Source organism: Phoca vitulina, unplaced genomic scaffold (assembly GCF_004348235.1).
Source record: "Phoca vitulina isolate PV1807 unplaced genomic scaffold, GSC_HSeal_1.0 scaffold32, whole genome shotgun sequence".
NCBI classification, from domain to species: Eukaryota; Metazoa; Chordata; class Mammalia; order Carnivora; family Phocidae; genus Phoca; species Phoca vitulina.
Window position 1 is genome coordinate 630,765 of NW_022589735.1, and position 21,655 is coordinate 652,419.

The following is a 21,655-nucleotide window of genomic DNA, read 5'->3' on the forward strand; positions in this document are numbered from 1 at the left end:
TACCTTCTGTGGACCTCCTTGGGTTGCTTTTGTTGGGGGCTGTCTGTGCCTTCTGCATCTGGATTTCTGTTTCCTTCCCCAGACTGGGGGAAGTGTTCAACTATTTCTTCAAATAAATTTTCTGCCCCCTTTTCTCTCTCTTCTTCTGGGATCCCTATAATGTGAATGTTATTATACTTGATGGTGTCGCTGAGTTCCCAAAGTCTTTTCAATTATTATTGTTATTTTTTTCCTTTCTTGTTCAGCTTGATTGCTTTCTATTACTGTCTTCTAGGTTACTTATTCCTTCTTCTGCTTCCTCTAGGCTACTATTTATTCTGCTGTGTTTTTAATATCGGTTATTGAGTTGTTAATCTCTGGTTCATTTTACATTTTCTCTTTGTTGAGGATCTTACTGAGGTTCTCCACTCTTTTCTCAAATCCAGTGAGTCTTTCTAAACCATTACTTTAAAATCCTTATCAGGCACATGACTTATCTCCATTTCATTTAGCTCTCTTGCTGTGATACTGTCCTCTTCTTTCATTTGGGGCATATTCCCTTGTCTCCTCACTTTGTTTGACTCTCTCTGCTTCTGTGTGTTAGGAAAGTCAGCTATTTCTCCTGCTCTTGAAAGTAGTGGCCTGATGAAGAATAGGTCCTGTAGTGCCCTGTAGTGCAGTATTCCCTGCTCACAAGTCCTGGCCCTTCAGGGATGTTTCTTATGTGTGTCGTGTGTGCCCTGCTGTTGTGGCTGATCTGCGTTTGCCTTCGGTCTAGTCGTCTTTAATGGTTCTCTTTGCCTGTTTTGGGCAGTGTTTGGCCCCCATGTTGTTAGTGGGCCAGTCTGGGTCCACCTTGTGCTTGAGTTGAGTCAGACCAGGTTTTTGCCAGAGATGCAGTAGAACTGAACTTCAGGGTGCTCTCCCTGTGTTGTGCCCTGAGAAACTTTTGTTGTTGGAAAGGGCCTGCAGTCAGACCCAGTGTCTGCCTCCAGTTGGGCCTGTAGTTGGAGTGGTGTGGGGGGTTATCTTCCTTTCTCCCTGGGACAGGAGTCACTTTGGAGTGGTGCTAGCCCCTCTCGGGACTGCTTGCACACTACCAGGCTTGTGACACTGCTTTGGACGGGCTCTGAACAAGGGCATATTGGAGGGAACACGTTAGCAGCAGAATATGAGAATGGGGCTCGTGGTGCCAGCATGGTCTGTGCTGGTCTGCTGCAGGAGGGGACCTGCAGCCTCCTGGGAACACTCTTGCTGAGGCCTGCCAGGTTGGAGGGGGCAGAACTGCAGAGGTGCTTGCGGACAGGGATGCTGTTAGCAAGCAAGATGGAGAGTGTAGGTCCTGTGCTGGTTCCCACAGGTATATCTAGGCTGTAGGGTGGGGAAGAGAAATGGTACTTGCCAGCTCTTTGGTTCTTGCGGAAGTCTCCCAAAGATCCCAACCCTTCCCATACAGACTGAGGTTAGTCAATAAATCTCCTTCGCATATACCCCAGGCATTTTTCAAACTGCTGCTTCTGTGCTGTTTCTCAGCAGGAATGTTTCTTGTCCTCTCTCTCTCTCACTCTTTTTAAAGATTTATTTATTTGAGAGAGAGAGTGAGAGCATGCATGCATACATGCCAGGGGAGGGGCAGAGGGAGAGAATCTTCAAGCACACTCCCCACTGAGTGTGGAGCCTGATGCAGGGCTTGATCTCACGACCCAGGAGCTCATGACCCGAGCTGAAATCAAGAGTCTGACGCTCAACGGACTGAGCCACCCAGGTGCCCCTGTTGTGCTCTCTCTTTAAGGGCAGGGAGTCCACCCTCCCCACTCTCCTAGAGCAGAGCCTCCTGATGATTAAAATCCCAGGTGTTAAGCCCTACTGATTGTTAGGCCCCTGTGTTTTCCAAGCCAAATGTTATGGGGGATTTGTCTTCCCCATGTGGGTCCCTTGTGCCTGGGGTGCCTGGGTTGGGGGTCTGGTCATCTCCCCTCTCTGCGTCTGCCAGTCCCTCCCTCCCACGGACAGTCCTTGGGGTCCGTTTGGCTTTCCACCCTTCCTATCCTCTTTGATGTGGCCCCTTCTCTACATTTAGATGTGGAGAATCTGTTCTACCAGTCTTCGGGTTGTTTTCTGGGTTTTTTACGCTGATATGAGTGTTATCTAGTTGTTCTGTGGGATTAAGTGAGTTTAGGATTCCCCTATTCCACCATCTTCCCCTGAAGTCTCCCCAATCCCCCCTCTTGTTGGGGATTTTTGCATCTTTGTTCATCAGGGATATTGGCCCATAATTTTCTTTTCTTTTGGTGTCTTTATCTGGTTTTAGTATTAGGGTAATGCTGGCCCTCTAAAATGAATATGAGAGTGTTCCCTCCTATTTTTTTGGAAGAGTTGAGTTGAGAAGAGTTGATATTAATTCTTCTTTGAATGTTTGGTAGAATTCATCAGTGAAGTCATCTGGTTCTGGACTTTAACTTGTTGGGAGATTTTTGATGACTGTTTCTGTCTCCTGTAGTAATTGGTCTGTTTAGATTTTGTGTATATTTACGATTCAGTCATGGTAGATTGTTTCTAGGAATTTATCCATTTCCTCTAGGTTATCTAGTTTGTTGCCATATAATTGTTCAGTCTTTTATGATCTTCTGTATTTCTGTGGTATCATTTTTAAAAATTATTTATTTATTTATTTTAGAGTGAGTGCATGAGGGGGTGGGGAGAGGCAGGGAGCCCAATGCAGTACTGGATCCCAGGACCCGGGGAGCCTCTGTGGTATCATTTGTAACATCTCTTTCATTTCTGATGTTGAGTCGTCTCTCTTTTTTTTTTTTTGTCTTGATGATTCTAGCTAAAGGATTATCTTGTTTATCTTTTCAAAGAACCAGCTTTTAATTTCATTGATCTTTTCTATTGTCTTTTTACTCTCATGCTCTCTCCTCTAATCTTTATTTCCTCCCTTCTACTAACTTTGAGCCTTGTTTTTTCCTTTTTTTTTTTTTTTTAACCTTAGATCCTTGAGGTGTAAAGTTAGGTTGTTTGAGATTTTTGTTTCTTCCTGTAAAGTTTGGTATTTTGCCTTTCCAATTTCATTTATCTCAATGTATTTTTTTTATTTCTCATTTGATTTCTTCTTTCATGCGTTGGTTGCTTAGTGGCATGTTGTTTAGTCTCTACATATTTGTGAATTTTCCAGCTTATTAATTTTATGTAAAATTCCAGTTTATGTAATTAATTTCTAGTTTCATGAAAAGATCCTTATATGATTGTAGTCCTCAGATTTATTAAAATTTGAAGCCCAACATATGATCTAACTTGGGAAATGTTTCATATGCACTTGAGAAGAATGTGTATTCTGTTGATTTTGGATGGAATGTTCTGTAAATATTAAGTCTGTTTGGTGTTATGTGTCATAAAGCCTGATGTTTCCTTAGTGATTTTCTATCCATTGATGGAAGTAGGGGCATTAAAGTGCCCTGCTATTATTGTATTGCTGTTTCTCCCTTTGGATTTGTTAATATTTGCTTTAATTATTTTTTAAAAGATTTTTTATTTTTTAAGTAATCTCTGTACACAGTGTGGGGCTTGAACTCACAACTCCAAGATCTAGAGTCGCATGCTCTTCCGACTGAGCCAGCCAGGTGCCCTGCCTTGCTTTATATTTAGGTGCTCCTATGATTGGCATGTAAATATTTACAAATGTTATATCATCTTATTGGATTGACTCCTTTATCAGTATGTAGTGCCCTATTTTGTCTGTTATTACAGTCTTTGTTTTAAAGTCTATCTTGTTTGATACAGGTATAGCTGCTCCAGCTTTCTTGTGGTTTCTATTTGTGTTGAATATCTTTTTCCATCTTTTTCACTTTAAGTTTGCATATGTCTTTGCATCTTGTAGGGAGTATCTTTTAGGCAGTGAGTAGATGGGTCATGTGTGTTACTTATTCACTCTGTCTTTTGACTTGAGAATTTAGTCCACTAACATTTAAAGTACTTGTTGATAGATTTGTGCATATTACCATTTTCTTAATTGTTTCTGGATGTTTTTGTGGTTCTTCTCAGTTCCTTGCTTCTCTTGCTCTTTTCCTTTGTGGTTTGATGAGTTTTTTAGTGGTTTGCTTATATTCCTTTCTCTTTATTTTTTGTGTATTTACTATAGGTTTTTGTTTTGTGGTTACTCTGAGGCTTACATACAATGACATGTCTAAAATGATGTCTTTTAAGTTGATAACAACTTAAGTTTGACCCCATTGTAAAGCTTAACGTTATTACTCCTGTCCTGCAACATTTTATGTTTTTGACTTCACATTTTACATCTTTTTTTAAATAGGAATGGTTTTATTTGTATTTGTTTGTTTATTTGTTTTTAAATCGTAATTCCAATATTGTTAACATACAGTATTATATTAGTTTCATGTGTACAATATAGTGATTCAATAATTCCATACATTATCACGCAGTGCTCATCATGACAGGTGTACTCCTTAATCCCCATCACCTGTTTGACCCATCCTCACTCCTCACCCCCTCCCCTACCCCACAACCATCACCTTGTTCTCTATAGTTAAGAGTCTGTTTCTTGGTTTGTCTCTCTTTTTTTTTCCTTTGCTCATTTATTGTGTTTCTTAAATTACATGTATGAGTGAAATCATATGGTAACATTTTACATCTTTAAAAAAAATTTTATTTAAATTCAGCTAATTAACATATAGTGTGTTAAGAGTTTCAGAGGTAGAGTTCAGTGATTTCATCAATTGTATGTAATACCCTGTGCTCAGGTGCTCGTATTTGGCTGTTCATTGGCTTCATGCTGGCCTTTCCATCTCTGATTGCATCTATGTGGATTCTCTTTGGAGGTTATGTTGCTAAAGAAAAAGCCATCGTATACCCTGGAATTGCTGTATTCTTCCAAAATGCCTTCATCTTTTTTGGAGGACTGGTTTTTAAGTTCGGCCACACTGAAGAGTTACGGCAATGAAAACATCCAGTTTGCTTCCGCACAGCAGCCCTGCATGGGTTTTTTACTACTCCCAGTTTTTTGTAATGCCATTTTCTGAACTCATTTTTGGGTGTAGTCTCAGCTTCAATTTGTACAATACTAAAACCATGAGAACTTCCTATGTAAACAACAACAAAAATCTATCGTGGTATGCGTTGGATTAACTTATAAAATCTTGAAAATATGCGACATGAGTAATTTTTATTGTTTTATCATGGTGTAATTTGTAAAATTAAATTACAAAAGGAATTATAGATGCAAAAAAAATACAACACCCTGTGGTCATTACATCATGTGTCCTCCTTAATGCCCATCACCCAGTTACCCCAGCATCCCTCCTCCCCTCCTCTCCAGCATCCCTCAGTTTATTTCCTATCCTTAAGAGTTTCATATGGTTTTTCTCCCTCTCTGATTTCATCTTGTTTTATTTTTCCCTCCCTTCACCTATGATCCTCTGTTTTCTTTCTTAAATTCCACATATGAGTGAAACCATATAATTGTCTTTCTCTGATTGACTTACTTTGCTTAGCATAATATCCTCTAGTTCCATCCACGTCCATTTCATATCTTTTTATCTTATGTATCCCTTAACTAATTATTGTAGTTGTAATTATTTTTATTAGTTTTTTTTTTTTAAAGATTTCATTTATTTATTTGAGAGTGAGAGGCACGAGTGAGGGAAGGGCAGAGGAGAAGGAGAAGCAGATTCCCTGCAGAGCAGGGAAGCCCTATATGGGGCTTGATCCCAGGACCCTGAAATCATGACCTGAGCTGAAGGCAGCCACTTAACCAACTGAGCCACCCAGGCAACCCTATTTTTATTAGTTTTAACTTTCACAATTTGGTTCTTTTTGTTCAGTTATTCTTGATATGTATCTGATTTTATTTCATAGTTTTTAAAAAAATGGATGTTCTTCAGTCACTTTGAAATTCTTTTTTTTTTTTTTTTTTTAAAGATTTTATTTATTTGACAGAGCGAGATACACAGCGAGAGAGAGAACACAAGCAGGGGAAGTGGGAGAGGGAGAAGCAGGCCTCCTGCAGAGCAGGAAGCCCGATGCGGGGCTCGATCCCAGGACCCTGGGATCACGACCTGAGCCGAGGGCAGACGCTTAACGACTGAGCCACCCAGGCGCCACCAGTCACTTTGAAATTCTTACGTGTACTTATGTTAATGTCATTCTAGGATTAATCTATTTCCATTTTGTTGGAAATAAAACCATTTCCTGATCGTTTTTCTTTTTTCTTTTTTTAAAAAGATTTATTTTAGAGAGGGGGGCAGTGTGGAGGGGCAGAGAGAAACTCAAGCAGACTCTGCACTGAGTGCAGAGCCTGACGCGGGGCTGGATCCCACAGCTATGACGTCAAGATCTGAACTGAAACCAAGAGTCGGATGCTTAATCGACTGAGCCACCCAGGTGCCCCAAATTTACCCTTTTTAATCATACAGTTCTGTATGTTTTGACAAACATATATGGTTGTGTAATTAACACCACAGTCTGGTTTTGAAATATTTACATCTCCTCAAAACATTCCTTAGTCATACTTCTCTCTTTACCCTTACTCCCTATTAACTATTGGTTTATTTTTTCCCTTATTTTCCCTTTTTAGAATGTTATGTAAATGGAAGCATACTGTATATAACTGTTTGTGTCTGTTGCCTTTGACTTGGTATAACTTTTGAGATTTCTTGATGTTGTTAGGTGTATCAATAGTTTTTTTTTTTTTTTTTTAAGATTTTATTTATTTGAGAGAGAGAGCACAAGTGGGGTGAAGGGCAGAGGGAGAAGCAGACTCCCTGCCGAGCAGAAAGCCCGGTGCGGGACTTGATCCTGGGACTCCAGGATCATGACCTGAGCTGAAGGCAGTTGCCTAACCAACTGAGCCACCTAGGCGCCCAATATTTTGTTCTTTTTATTGCTAAATAGCATTTCATTGTATGGCTGTACCACGTTTTCTCCATTTACCAGTCGATGGACATTGAGTTTCCAGTTTTTGGCAATTATGAATACAATAGTCATAAATATTTGTGTACAGATGTATGTTTTTATTTTTCTTGGTTATAAACTTAGGAATAGGATTGCTGTGTTCAATGGTGAGTGATTGCTTAAGTTTATAACAAACCTGCCAACTCTTTTCCAAAGTGGCTGTACCGTTTTGCCAACCATCTATGTATGAGAGTTCTAGTTGCTTTGCATCTTTATTAACGCTTGATACTGCCTTTTTTGTTGTTGTTTATTCTAGGCATTCCAGGAGATATGTAATGGTGTGTCCTTGTGGTTTAATTTGCATTTCTTTATTAACTCATGATGTTGAGGGCGCCTGGGTGGCTCAGTTGGTTAAGCGACTGCCTTCGGCTCAGGTCATGATCCTGGAGTCCCTGGATCGAGTCCCACATCGGGCTCCCTGCTCGGCAGGGAGCCTGCTTCTCCCTGACCCTCCCCCCTCTCATGTGCTCTCTCTCTCTCTCATTCTCTCTGTCTCAAATAAATAAATAAAATCTTAAAAAAAAAAAAACAACTCATGATGTTGAGTATTGTCATCTTCATGTCTTCTTTGATGAAGTGTTTCTTTAAGTCTTTTGGCTTTTTTTTTTTAAGATAAAATTCATATAACATAAAATTCACTTTTTTAAACACTTTAAAGTGTACAAATCAGTGGTTTTTAGAATATTCATGGAATTATGCAATCACTGCTACTAATTCCAGAACATATTTTTCACTAGGAAAAGAATCAGTGAACCCATAGTTGTTATTCCATATTTCTCCCTTCTTTTGGTTGTAGGCAATCACTAATCATTCTGTCTGTATAGATATGCCTATTCTGGACATTTCATGTAAATGGAGTCATACAATAATATATGATTGTGTTTGCCTTCTCAGCATTATGTTTTATTTATCTTATTTTATTTTAAGAATTATTTATTTAATCTTGAACACCCAGTGTGGGGGTTTAACTCATAACCCTAAAATCAAGAGTCACATGCTCTTCTTACTGAGCCAGCCAGGCACCCTCAGCATTATGTTTTAAAGGTTAATCCATGTTGTAGCATGTATCAGTCAGTACTTCATTCCTTTTCATTGCTGAGTAATATTCCATCGTAGGAATATACCACATTGTATTTATCCATTCATCAGTTAATGGACAGTTCAGTTGTTTCCACTTTTTGACTATCATGAATAATCTGCTTTGAATATTTATATATATGTGTGTGTGTGTGTCTTTCTTTCTTTCTCTTGGCTATGTTCCTAGAAGTTGAATAGCTGGGTCATAAGTAACTCTATATTTAACATTTTGAGGAACTGCCAGAATGTTTTTCATAGCAGCTATGCTATTTTACATATCCACCAGCAATGTATGAGGGTTCCAGTTTCTCTCTATCCTCTCCAACATTTGTTATTACCTATCTTTTTCATTATTTACACCCTAGTGGCTGTGATCATGCTTTTACTTTTAACCTATATATGTCTTTTTATTTAAGGTAGATTTATTGGTGATTGCATAGTTGGGTCATGATATTTAATCCAATCTGACAATTTGTGCCTTCTCATTAGGATGTTCAGATCATTTATTTTTCAAGTAATTGTTGCTGTGGTTGGATTGAAATCTGCCACTCTGCTACTTGTTTTCTTTTTGTTTCATTTGTTCTTCATTCCTTTTCCTTTTTTTTTCTGCCTTCTTTTAGATTATATATATATATATATATTTTTTTTTTTTTTTTTTTTTTTTCCTAAGATTTATTTATCTCAGAGAGAGAGGGAGCATGTGTGGTGGAGAGGGGGAGAGGGATAGAGAGAAACTCAAGCAGATTCTGCACTGAGCACAAAGCCCAACGTGGGGCTCAATCTCACAACCCTGAGATGACAGCCTGAGCTGAAACCAAGAGTTGGACGCTTAACCAACTGTGCCACCCCAGCACCCCTCTTTTAGATTATTTTTTTATGGTCCTATTTTATCTTCATTTTTGGCTTATAAGTCTTTAGTTAAAAAAAAAATTAGTGATTTTCCTGTTTTTACAATGTTTTTGTTACAGTCTGCCTTTAAGTACTATTATATTGCTTCATCTTTAATACTATATTTCAAATCCCTTTCCCCATTCCTTTTTCTTTTTACTGTTACACCTTTTACGTGTTATAGTTTATTTATTTTTAAAGATTTTTTTTTTTTAATTTATTAGAGCGAGAGCATGCACAAGCAGGGGGAGCAGTAGGCAGAGGCAGAAGCAGACTCCCTACTGAGCAGGGAGCCCGATGCGGGGCTTGATTCCAGGACCCTGAGATCATGACCTGAGCTGAAGGCAGACGCTTAACCGACTGAGCCACCCAGGTGCCCTTATAGTTTGTTTTAGATCAGGAGTTGGCAAGCTTGTTTCGTAATGGGCCAGATAGTAAATATTTTTTGACTTTGCTGGCCGTATGATCTCTGTCACAGCAGTCTCTCTTAACTCTGCCTTTGTTGTGAAAGAATATCCATAGACATTATAAAAACAAATGAATGTACCTGGTTTGGACTGCTGGCCATAGTTTGCCAATCTCTGCATTAGGCAGTCACCTATCTTTTAAAATGACTAACAATAGGAGTGCCTGGATGGCTCAGTCAGTTGAGTGTCTGACTCTTGATTTGGGCTCAGGTCATGATCTCAGGGTCATGGAATCAAACCCCACGTTGGGCTCATGCTCAGTGTGGAGTCTGCTTGGCCCTCTCCCTCTGCTCCACTCCCTGCTTGCTCTCTCTCTCTCTCCCTCTTTCTCTCTCAAGTAAATAAAATCTTTTTAAAAATGTGACTAATGATAAAAAAAATCTCTTATATTCATCTTAAATTATACTGTCTCCAGTGCTTTTCATTTCTTTGTAAGTTGCCTTGTTATATTCCTTCTGCTGAAGAACTAATTTTAACATTTTTTATGGTCTATATTTGCCAAAATAAATTGTGTCAGCTTTTGTTTGTTTGAATTTTTTCTTCATTTTTTAAAGTAGTTTTTTTTTTTTTTTTTTTTTAATTTATTTTGGAGAGAGGAAGTGTGCATGAGCCGGTGGGGAGGAGTAGAGGGTGATGAAGAATCCTCAAGCAGACTCCCCACTGAAGTATAGAGACTGACTTAGGGTTTGATCCCAGGACTCTGGGATCATGACCTGAGCCAGAATCCAGAGTCGACTGCTTAACCGACTGAGCCACCCAGGTGCCCCTTCTCCTTCATTTTTGAAAGATATTTTCACTTTGTATGTACTTCTGGGTTAATAACTTTTTTCTTTTAGTATTTTGAAAATGCCATTCCATTGTCTTCCGCCATATATAGTTTGTGACAGAAAGTTTGCTGTGCCTCTTACCTTTGTTTTTCTAAATGTAATCTGTCATTTCTCTCTGCCTGTAAGATTTTCTGTTTATCTTTGAGTTTCAGTAGTTTGATTATGCTACCTGTTACATTTTGGTTTTGATTTTGATTTTATTTTGCTTGGGTTTCTCCAGGTGTCTTGGAACTATGATTTGGTGGGGTTTTGTTGTTGTTGTTGTTGTTGTTTAATTTGTTTTAGGAAATTCTTCATTATTTCTTCAAGTGTTTCTTCTTCATTCTTTCCTTCTGGATCTCTAATTACACATATGTTAGGCTGCTTAGTATTGTTTCTTAGGTCTTGCATGCTGTATCCTATTTTTTTGTTTTGTTAGTTTATTGTTTTTTTAATAGCTTTTTCTCTCAGTTTGATTAATTTTTATTAACCCATCATCAAGTTTACTTGAACTCTGCCACCCACCTAATTAGGAACACTGTAAATTAAAGTCTGTGCTGGAGATTTTCTAAACCATACAGTAGGTTGAATTTGGACCATAACCCATTAGAAGGCCAGTTATGGTTACACATTCTTTGATTCTTTTTTTAGTTAAAATACTTTTTTTTTTTAATTTTTAGGAAATGTAGGATTACCTTTAGTGAGACTTTAACAACTCTTAGCACTGCTCACATAAGTTTTATAAGTTGTTAATTGTTTGTTTAATGTTATGTCTCTTTCAGGAAATAGTTCATGATCTGCTTGATTTGTCATTTGCTTTTTTTTTTTTTTTAAAGATTTTATTTATTTGAGAGAGAACAAGCAGGCGGAGAGGGAGAGGAAGAGGGAGAAACAGACTCACTGCTGAGCAGGGAGCCCTATGTGGGGCTCGATCCCAGAACCCTGGGATCATGACCTGAGCTGAAGGCAGATGCTTAACCAACTGAGCCACCCAGGCGCCCCTTGTCATTTGCTTTTTGATAGCTACTTAAAAAAATAAAAATAGCAGAGTCTTTATATTCCAGTAAGAACTGATATCCGAAACTAATATAATGTTACATGTTGGTTATATCTTAATTAAAAAAAGACACCCAATTTTTTTTGAGTAAAAATGAAATTTTTTTATATATATCATGCTTAACTATTTAAAAAAAATTAGAAGTCATAGGTTATGTTTTGAAATGTTATTTACATCCTGAGAATTAAGATATGAAAATTATACCTTCCTATATGACTGATGTATCTTTAGTCAAAAAAAAAATTCCATTTCGCTATATTTCATTTTTTTATTGTGTTGAATTTTAAAAATATTTTTTAACTGAAGTACAGTTGACAATACAGTGTTAATTAGTTTCAGGTGTACAAAGTGATTCAAGAAGTCTGTTCTGCTCACCATGAGTGTAGCTACTGTCTGTCATCAAACAATGCCCTTTCAGTACCACTGACTATATTCCTTATGCTGTACCTCATTCCATAACTGGAAGCATGTATGTCCCACTCCTTTCCACCCATTTTGCCATTCCCCCACCCTCCTTCCTTTGGTTATACATGCTTAGGGGACATTTTTGTTTGTTCATTTTATTTACTTCCATGGTATAGACAGGTTTCTTCTATTTTACCATACTGAGAGACAAGTTTGATTGTTTCTTTTTTTTTTTTTTTTTTTTTTACCCACTCTTCTTCACTCTGACTGAAGGTGGAATCCTTTGGGGACCTGGCTTTAACTGAGGATTCTCCTAATAGTATCTTTGTTTTGGATGGTTTCTAGGTTTTATCTCCTGTTTTATCTCCTGTTTCTTTACCAGGTTGGATCCTCCAGGTCTCTGGGATTCAGCAGGAGCTCTCAAGTTGAAAGCAAATTTACCATTCTCACACCTTTCAGAATTCCTGATCTCACTTCTTTGGGGCTTCTGGAATGTTTCATGTGTGTTTGCTCAGCAAAATGTTAGAAAAACAATTTTTTTTTTTGCTTTGTTTTTAATAGGAGGAACATTCAGGGTATCTATTCTCCATTATGCCGGTAATGAAAGTCTCTACTTGCTCAGTATTCCACAATATGGATGTGCCATAATTTTATTTTATTAATTTGTTTATCTTTTTAAGGATTTTATTTATTTGTATGACAGAGGAGAGAGACAGCGAGAGAGGGAACACAAGCAGGGGGAGTGGGAGAGGGGGAAGCAGGCTTCCTGCTGAGCAGGGAGCCTGATGTGGGGCTCGATCCCAGGACCCTGGGATCATGACCTGAGCCGAAGGCAGACACTTAACGACTGAGCCACCCAGGTGCCCGTTTTATCTGTTTTTTAAAGATTTTATTTTTAATCTCTACACCCAAGGTGGGGCTCAAACTTAAAACCCTGAGATCAAGAGTCGCACGCTCCACCGACTTAGCCAGCTGGGTGCCCTGAATGTACCATAATTTTAAAATTTCTTCTTTATTAAGGGATTTTAGTTCTTCCTTGCTTGCTAAAAAAAGTTATGACAAAAATTTTTTTGCACGTAGATCTTTGTATGTATATGCTAGTAGTTTTCATCACTAGTGGGATGAGGCAAAGAAGCCAGATAGACTTATTCTTTCTGTTTTAAGTAGGCTCCACGCTCAGCATGGAGCCCAACATGGGGCTTGAACTCAAGACCCTGAGATCAAGACCTGAGCTTGAGATCAAGAGTCAGATGCTTAACCAAATGAGCCACCCAGGTGCCCCAAGACAGACTCATTCTTATTCATCCTTTTCTGTGCCACTTAATTTGTGAATGCCCTAAATGCCATGTTTTCAGATAACCTCTAAAAGTTTCCCACCCATACAAAATACATTATCATAAGCATATTGTTGTGTCTGAATAGTTTCTGTCCAGGTGAGCATACCCAAAAGACAACATTATCACTCATCTTGGATTATATTTTGGGCAGGTAAACAACACTCTTGATTCCTGCTGAGTCATTAGAAAGTGGAAGTCACATAGCAACCTGCAGGACAGTTCAGAACATAGCCTCTGATGTTTCTCAAGAAACAAACACAAAAGCCATCATAAAAGTTATGTATTTTAAAAAAATGTATTTCAGGTGGCATAATTCTAAATAAATGAGGAAATTAAATAGCAGGCTACTTGTGCTTGAAAGTTGACAGTGCAGGGCCACATATGTAGAGGCCTTTTTACAAAGCAGTGACTCTAGTCTAGAATATATAATCCTGAATATTGTAAGCACATTCTTTGCATGTCATTTGTCAAATAAAAATAACTTTCCTCTTCACAGTTTATTTTTCCTTTGTGGCACATTTTGAACTGCAGAATCCTTTATCTACCATTTGGCTTTCCATAAGCTATCAGGCAGGATCTCTGTGAGATTCTCTACTTTGAGAAACTATGTGCCTAATATTTATTTATGATACATGACTCATAATTACATTATTATGTGTTTTCAAAATAGCATGTGATAATTTAGCTCCTTTTAACAACAGATAAAATGTTTCTAAAGACTTTTTCCAGAAGTTCAGATGTTTCTTGGGGCCCTTCCCAATCTTCATTGGATTTATGGTTGGAGTTTTTTTTTTTTTTTTTTTAAGATTTTATTCATTTGACACAGAGAGACACAGTGAGAGGGGGAACAAAAGCAGGGGGAGTGGGAGAGGGAGAAGCAGGCTTCCCACTGAGCAGGGAGCCCGATGCGGGGCTTGATCCCAGGACCCTGGGATCATGACCTGAGCCAAAGGCAGACGCCTAACGGCTGAGCCACCCAGGCGCCCCCGGTTGGCGTTTTTTAAAAATAAAGGACTGGGGCGCCTGGGTGGCTCAGTTGTTAAGCGTCTGCCTTCGGCTCAGGTCATGATCCCAGGGTCCTGGGATCGAGCCCCGCATCGGGCTCCCTGCTCGGCCAGGAGCCTGCTTCTCCCTCTCCCACTCCCCCTGCTTGTGTTCCCTCTCTAGCTGTCTCTCTCTCTCTCTCTCTGTCAAATAAATAAAATAAAATCTTTAAAAAAATAAAAAATAAAGGACTAAACCAAATTTTCCATAAGGTTTTTTGTTTGAATTTTACAATGTGACTACTCACTGAGGTAAACATTTGTGTTTACTCAATACTTATCCTTGTTTAAAACTTTTATGGCTGAGATGTCCTTAAGCTTATAGTAAATTGGCTAGCTTCAGTGACATCTCTCTGGCCTTTGAAGTTGGCATAGTCCAGTATAGCTACCTAAGGGGTGTGTGGCCATGGAAAAACATGTTTTTGTTGTTGAGTGTTCTTGCTTTCTAGTAATTTTATTTTCTGCTCAAGGGATTTAGTATCTGTTCAGATACTTTATTTTTAAAGGCCACATAAGTAATGACTTGATCTCTAATCTTAGCTTTGAAAATTTCCCAGACACTAATAAAGGTAATGTCTGATGACCTATTATTTGAGAATACTACTCACTGGCCAGCAGTCAGTGCTATTTAAAAATGTATGTTTTATTCTGAAAATTATTTCTATGGCTAAAAGGCTTTGTTAGTAAAATTGTGCATCTAATGACATAATTTGGTGACTTTTGGGCCTAGATTTATAATAACTTTTTACATGGTATCACTGAGACTTAATGCAGTTAAAACACTTTGCTCTTCAAATACTGTACTAAATAGTTTTTTTAAAAGATTTTATTTATTTGAGAGAGAGAAACAGAGTACAAGCAGGGGCAGAGGCAGAGGGAGAGGGAGAAGCAGACTCCCCACTTAGTGAGGAGCCCAACATGGGGCTCGATCCCAGGACCTGGAGATCATGACCTGAGCCGAAGGCAGCCGCTTAACCATCTGAGCCACTCAGGCGCCCCTGTACTAAATAGTTCTGAGAAAAATATTCAGTAAATCATAGTCTTACCAGAAACAGCACCTATCTCTTGGACTAATAAGAATATTTTGGTCACAAAAGGTTATATAGAAATCCTTATTTTGCATGAATGTGCACTATCTTGGCAGTGACTATATGAGTAAGATTTTAACAAAGGATCAACTTACTGCTGAAGACCAGGATCATCAGTTAAATGATGTGGACTGTCCACATCAGGACATTAACAAGATTAATTATTGGTGGAGTGAAAGAGAACTTTACCAGGTTGTATTATATATGACAGGGTGTATTTATAAAGAAGAAGAGCAGTTTTCTCCCAGTTGTCTGGACAAAGCTGGAGTTGCCATTTTTGGTCTGTTTTTACTTGTTTTATATCTATAATAACAGATCTTCTTGGTAAAAACCCACCCTAGACACAGTGGTGGGTTTTTTTTGTTGTTGTTGTTTGGTTTTGTGTTGGTGGTTGTTGTTTGTGGTTGATAGAGAAAACTACATATTGCTACCTTGATATGTTTTCTTATTTGGCTTTCTGTTAAAGGGAGATATACAGGTCAGTGAAACAGAATAGAGAGTCCAGAAATAAACCCATGTATGTATAGTCAATTAATTTATGACAAAGGAGGCAAGAATATACAGTGGGGAAAGGGTAGTCTCTTCAGTAAATGGTGTTGGAAAACTGGACCACAATCTTACATCATATACAAAAATTAACTTAAAGTGCATTAAAAACTTCAGTGTAAGACTTAAAGCCAGTAAAACTCCCAGAAGAAAATATAGGTAGTAAGCTCCTTGTATTAGTCTTAGTGAGGTTTTTTGTTTTGTTTTTATTGTTGTTTGCATCTAACTCCCAAAGTAGGAGTAATAAAAGCAAAAATAAATGAGTAGGACTACATCAAACTAAAAAGTTTCTGTACAGAAAAGGAAACCATCAACATAATGAAAAGGTAAACTACTGAATGGGAGAAGATATTTGCAAATCATATATTTTTTTTTTTTTTAAGACTTTATTTATTTGACAGAGCACAAGCAGAGGGAGAGGGAGGGAGAAGCACGCTCCCTGCTGAGCAAGGAGCCTGATGTGGGACTCGATCCCAGGATCCTGGGATTATGACCCGGGCCAAAGGCAGCCGCTTAACTGACTGAGCCACCCAGGAGTCCATGCAAATCATATTTCTGATAAGGGGTTACTATCTAAAATATACAAAGAACTCCTACAACTGAATAACAAACAAAAAAAACCCAATCCAATTAAAAAATGAGCAAAATAAGTCAATCAGAAAAAGACAATTATCATATGATCTCACTGATGTGAGGAATTTGAGAAACAAGACAGAGGATCATAGGGGAAGGGAGGGAAAAATGAAACAAGACAAAACCAGAGAGGGAGACAAACCATCAGAGACTTTTTTTTTTTTTTTTTTTTTAAAGATTTTATTTATTTATTTGAGAGAGAGAGAATGAGAGACAGAGAGCACGAGCGGGAAGAGGGTCAGAGGGAGAAGCAGACCCCCCGCTGAGCAGGGAGCCCGATGCGGGACTCGATCCCGGGACTCCAGGATCATGACCTGAGCCGAAGGCAGTCGCTTAACCAACTGAGCCACCCAGGCGCCCCCCATCAGAGACTCTTAATCTCAGGAAACAAACTGAGGGTTGCTGGAGTGGAGGGGGGTGGAAGGGATGGAGTGGCTGGGTGATGGACATTGGGGAGGGTATGTGCTATGGTGAGCGCTGTGAATTGTGTAAGACTGATGAATCACAGGCCTGTACACCTGAATCCATACATTATATGTTAATAAAAATAAAATTAGATTAAAAAAAGATATACTTGGAAAAAAAATGGGCAGAGGATATGAATAGACGTTTTTCCGAAGAAGACATACAGATGGCCAACAGACATATGAGAAAACATACACATAAACACAGTGGAATAGTACTCAGCCATAAAAATAATGAAATATTGGCATTTATGACAACATGGATGTACCTAGAGGATATTATGCTAAGTGAAGTAAGTCAGACAGAGAAAGACAAATACCAAGTGATTTCACTACCAGTGGAGTCTAAAAAAAACAGAACAAAGAAAACAAAACCCAGACTCATAGATACAGAGTTAGGGGTGGGGAGCTGTTGGAGGGCAAAATTGGTAAGGGGTTTAAGAGGTACAAATTTCCAGTTATAAAAATAACTTAAGTCTTGGGGATATAATGTACAGCATGGGGAATACAATCAACAATATTATATTAACTTTATATGGTGAGAGATGATAACTAGACTTACTGTGGCAGTTTGTAGTATATACAAATATTGAATCACTGTTGTACACATGAGACTAAAAATATTATTTGTCAATTATACTTCAATAAAAACAACAACAAAAAGAAATGAAGTTTAGTTCTTTGTTGCTAAACTCTTAAGTTATATGCAAAGAGAAGAAACCATCTGCCTAATTAATTGCAATCTTTAATGGAAATCTGTTATAGCCTAGCTCAACACTTGATTCCAGTAGAAGGGAAATAATTCATTTCACTTTTTTGAGGCTACAAAATAGTTTATTCTTCTTTCCCTACATGTAGCAAGACTTATGAACATAGGTTCACAAAACAGATTCAGTGCTAATTATTAAAGCTTCCTCATATTTCCACTCTCATCGGTTGTAAATAATGTATCTGACTGTAAAATGGAAAAAGTTGAAATTTTCCACTTGTGCATTTTGAGCTTTTCAGAGGTATTATAAACTCTGGAAATAATAATAAAAGATACTAGGCTTTATACAGTGCTTTTTGTTTGAGGAACTCCTATAAACACTAATGCATTGATCCTAACACAGTACTTGATTGTGACTTTAAAAGGTCATGAGTTAGTGCTGTTACAAAAAAAAAGTTTAAAAAGATTGGAGGGGGAGCTCTAACTTATAAATATTTAAAAAAAAATATCTAGATAAAAGTTGATCTAGACAATTGAAAAAATAAAAATTACGGTGGATTTTTATTAACTTTTAGCCTGTAATAGATTTTTATCCCTTTAATTTTTTTCACTTATTTGTGAGTCTTAAAGCCTAATTCCCTTCTTAGAGTAGTAAGCAGAATTTTCTTTTAAACTTTTAGTCCTTCTCAGCTAAGGCTTAAACTTGTGGTGGTTTCCTGAGTTTGTCACATTAACATAGCAATGCATTTTATTGGTCCCGAATTAGAAGATCATTGTTTTAATTTTCTTAGTTTAATATCTATAGTATGTAGCTGTTGATTTTGATGATTATGGTGGTCATGTGGCTTAATCTTCAACTTTTTTGTGTTTTGTAGGTTTATTCTTCAGTCCAAGGAGGTAATTCACAATCAACTCTTAGAGAAACAGAAAATAGCAGAAGAAAAAATTAAAGAATTAGAAGTAAGTTTTGAGTGAATATTGACAGTAGTAAATTTTAAGAAAAAGGTTATTATCTCACTCTCGTGTTAAATGAAAACGTATGCTTGCCAAAGTCATGTCACGTTGTTTTCATTCTAATTGAGTTTTAGAGCAGTAAACCAGTCATATTCATGGCAGTGTGCAAGACACTCCTCCCCTCTCCCTCAAAGGAAAAGAAAAAAAAAGGAAGGAAGAAAAAAGAATAGTCTCTGGGAAATGTAGAGATTTTTGAAGAAGATAGGATGCTGTTAATCTGAATGTATTTTCTCCATTGCCTTCAAATGAACATGTCTGTTTTTAAAAACAAAGCAGGGGCGCCTGGGCAGCACAGTAAGTTAGGTGTCCAACTCTTGGTTTTGGCTCGGGTCGTGGTCTCAGGGTCATGAGATTGAACCCCCAGCGATGGGCTCCCTCCTCAGCATGGAGTCTGCTTAGGTTTCTGTCTCCTTCTGCCTCTCCCATTCGTTTCCTCTCAGTAAAATAGATAAATCTTTAAAAAAAAAGAGAGAGAAAAGAAAAAAGGAAAACATGCAGTATATATTTAAACACCACCTATTGTGGTGGATCGGCATGAGAGTGGGTGATGGTAATAGTATTTAAAGGATCTTGATATATGTCTCATATTGCAATTCATTTAACATAGATTAGGTATAACTATCTGAAGGATGATGCTGCAGTGAGGAAAACAATTTTTTTTTTCTGCTAGGGGAAAAGGTGAGGGGTAAGAGTAACGTAGTAAATTTTTGGAGAATTGGAATTTATTACATTTACCATATACATTAAGGCCTTTGATGAGATACTCTTCTTGGGCTTGAGTAGAAGGTCCATCCTGTATATAGTAAAAGTTGGCCTGGGCAAAAGACTGGTTGTTATTTCTTTGGGGCCAAGATTTCCTGAAATGGGGGTGGTTACAATGACTTCATAGGTCACTTTATCTAATTTGTGTGAGTACTGTGTGCGGCGGTAGTTCAGAATCTGACTCAGCCCTCTGCGGAATTGGTGAGACACCCCCCGTATCCTCCCGGGGGTTCCTTAGGGGCACCAGCTCGGCGTGGCCTGCTATGTAGTGTCTTAGGTTAGTTAGGTTTATTTTTGTTTGACTACTGACCATAATTTAAACAAACTTGATAATAGATTTGTAGCTTAGAAAGGTGTATTGTAAAAAACAAAACAATTAAGCATACAAACAAAAAAGAAAAATTTACCTTTTAGTAACCAGCTTATTATTGTGTCCTATTTTATCATTTTTGTTAGCCCAACTGTTCTAGATTGAATTTTCTATCTTCTCCTGTTCTCAAAGTAACTTCAAAAACTGCCTACTTGTGATCTCTCTCTGTCAAATAAATAAATAAAATATTTTTAAAATATCTTTAAAAAAAAACTCCAAATAAAACTATTTCATGTGGATAACTGAAAACCTGTTTTTGCAGCTGTAGGTAAATACGTCTAAAAATTATCCTGATGAATAAGTAACCAGATGTAAAGTATTGTATATATGATTCTCTTTTTATGAAAACACAAAAAATAAGAGCCCTATATAAACATTCAAAATGATATTTCAGGGGGCGCATGGGTGGCTCAGTCAGTTAAGGGTCTGCCTTCGGCTCAGGTTGTGATACCGGGGTCCTGGGACCAAGCCCCGCGCGGGTCAGGCTCCCTGCTCAGCAGGGAGCCCGCCTCTCCCTCTCCCTCTGCTACTCCCCCTGCTTGTGACTTTTCTCTCTCTCTGTCAAATAAATAAGATCTTTAAAAAAAAAAAGATATGTCAGTATATATATTATATTAACACTGGTTACTCTAAGGAAATTAGGTGGGATATGGGCATGAAATTATTTTTTTCTTAAAATCTTTGCATTGGATAAATTATAGCATGTGTTAACTTTTATAATTAAAAAGAATATTATGGTAAAATTGCCACAGATGATGATTATAGCATACCGTTTAGTTTTGATGAGTATTAGGATTTTTTTTTTTTTAAGTAAGCTCCACACCCAGTGTGGAGCCCAGCACGGGGCTTGAACTCACGACCCTGAGATCAAGACCTGAGCTGAGGTCAAGTGTTGGACGCTTAACCAGCTGAGCCACCCAGGCACCCCAGGAAATTTTTTTCCCCCAAGTTACCTTTTTTTGGAGTTTCTCAAATACTGGTAGAGTATCCTGATATCTGCCAGATAATGGAAGTAGATTAGCTGGCTTGTTGGTACTTATTTGAAATGCTAATTACAGCTACAAAAAACTAGCAGAATTAAACCCCAACTTCTTTCCTAGAACATTTTATTGTGTCTTTTTTCTTTTTAATCTTTTACATGTTTTTTTTAATATCACAAAAGCACTGATTTTTTTTCCTGATTATTCAATTAGTTATTGAGAGAGATATGTCAAATCTCCATGATGATACTTATGAGTTTCTCCTTCGTCTTTCAGCTTAGTGGGCATTGGTGTTTAGAGATTACTCTCCATGTATTTAAGTGCTCATTATTACTGTATACATAGTTCAGAGGATAGATTTCATTTTGCTTTATATGTTTGGGAATTTCTCAGGTCTTTTAAAAATAGTATTCTGCTGACTTCTGGCTTTTGTTGTTGCTGTTGAGAAGTCATCTGTCAGCTTAATTGTTGTTCCTTTGTCTTTTTTCTCTGGTTACTTTATTTATTTATTGTTTTAAAAAATTTATTTGAGAGTGAGAGAGCGTGCACACGAGTGGGGGGGTGGGGAAGAGGAAGAGAGAGAATCCTCAAGCAGACACCCTGCCGAGCATGGAGCCCGACATGGGGCTGGATCCCAGGACCCTGAGATCAGGACCTGAGCCAAAACCAAGAGTCAGCTGCCCAGCCGATTGATCCACTCAGGCACCTCCCTGGTTACTTTTTTTTTTTTTTTAAAGATTTTTTTTATTTATTTGAGAGCGATAGTGAGAGAGCAGGAGCAGGGGCCGGGGAGAGGGAGAAGCAGGCTCCTTGCTGAGCAGGGAACCTGATGTGGGGTTCAATTCCAGGACCCTGGGACCATGACCTGAGCCACGTAGGTGCTCCCACTCTGGTTACTTTTAATATTCTCTTTGTCTTTCATGGTTTGTGGTTTCTTTGGGATATGTTTAGGTGTGGAGTTAGTCTTTTTATTTTTTTCTTAATCTTACTTGGTTTAAGTTGAGTTTCCTGAATCTGAGGATTAAGATCTTCCATCAGTCTGGAAAATTCTTTTTTTTTTTTTT

At 38.0% G+C, this 21,655-nt stretch overlaps 1 protein-coding gene across 2 annotated transcripts in view; it reads left to right on the forward strand.

Moving 5' to 3' along the window:
• The window catches only part of PFDN1 (prefoldin subunit 1), a 68,495-nt gene that overhangs the window by 16,733 nt on the left and 30,107 nt on the right, over positions 1 to 21,655 (forward strand). For both annotated transcript variants that reach the window (XM_032425208.1, XM_032425210.1), the window contains exon 3: positions 18,341 to 18,425. In XM_032425208.1, coding sequence (XP_032281099.1) covers positions 18,341 to 18,425 — 85 coding nt within the window. The remainder of the gene's footprint in view (positions 1 to 18,340; positions 18,426 to 21,655) is intronic.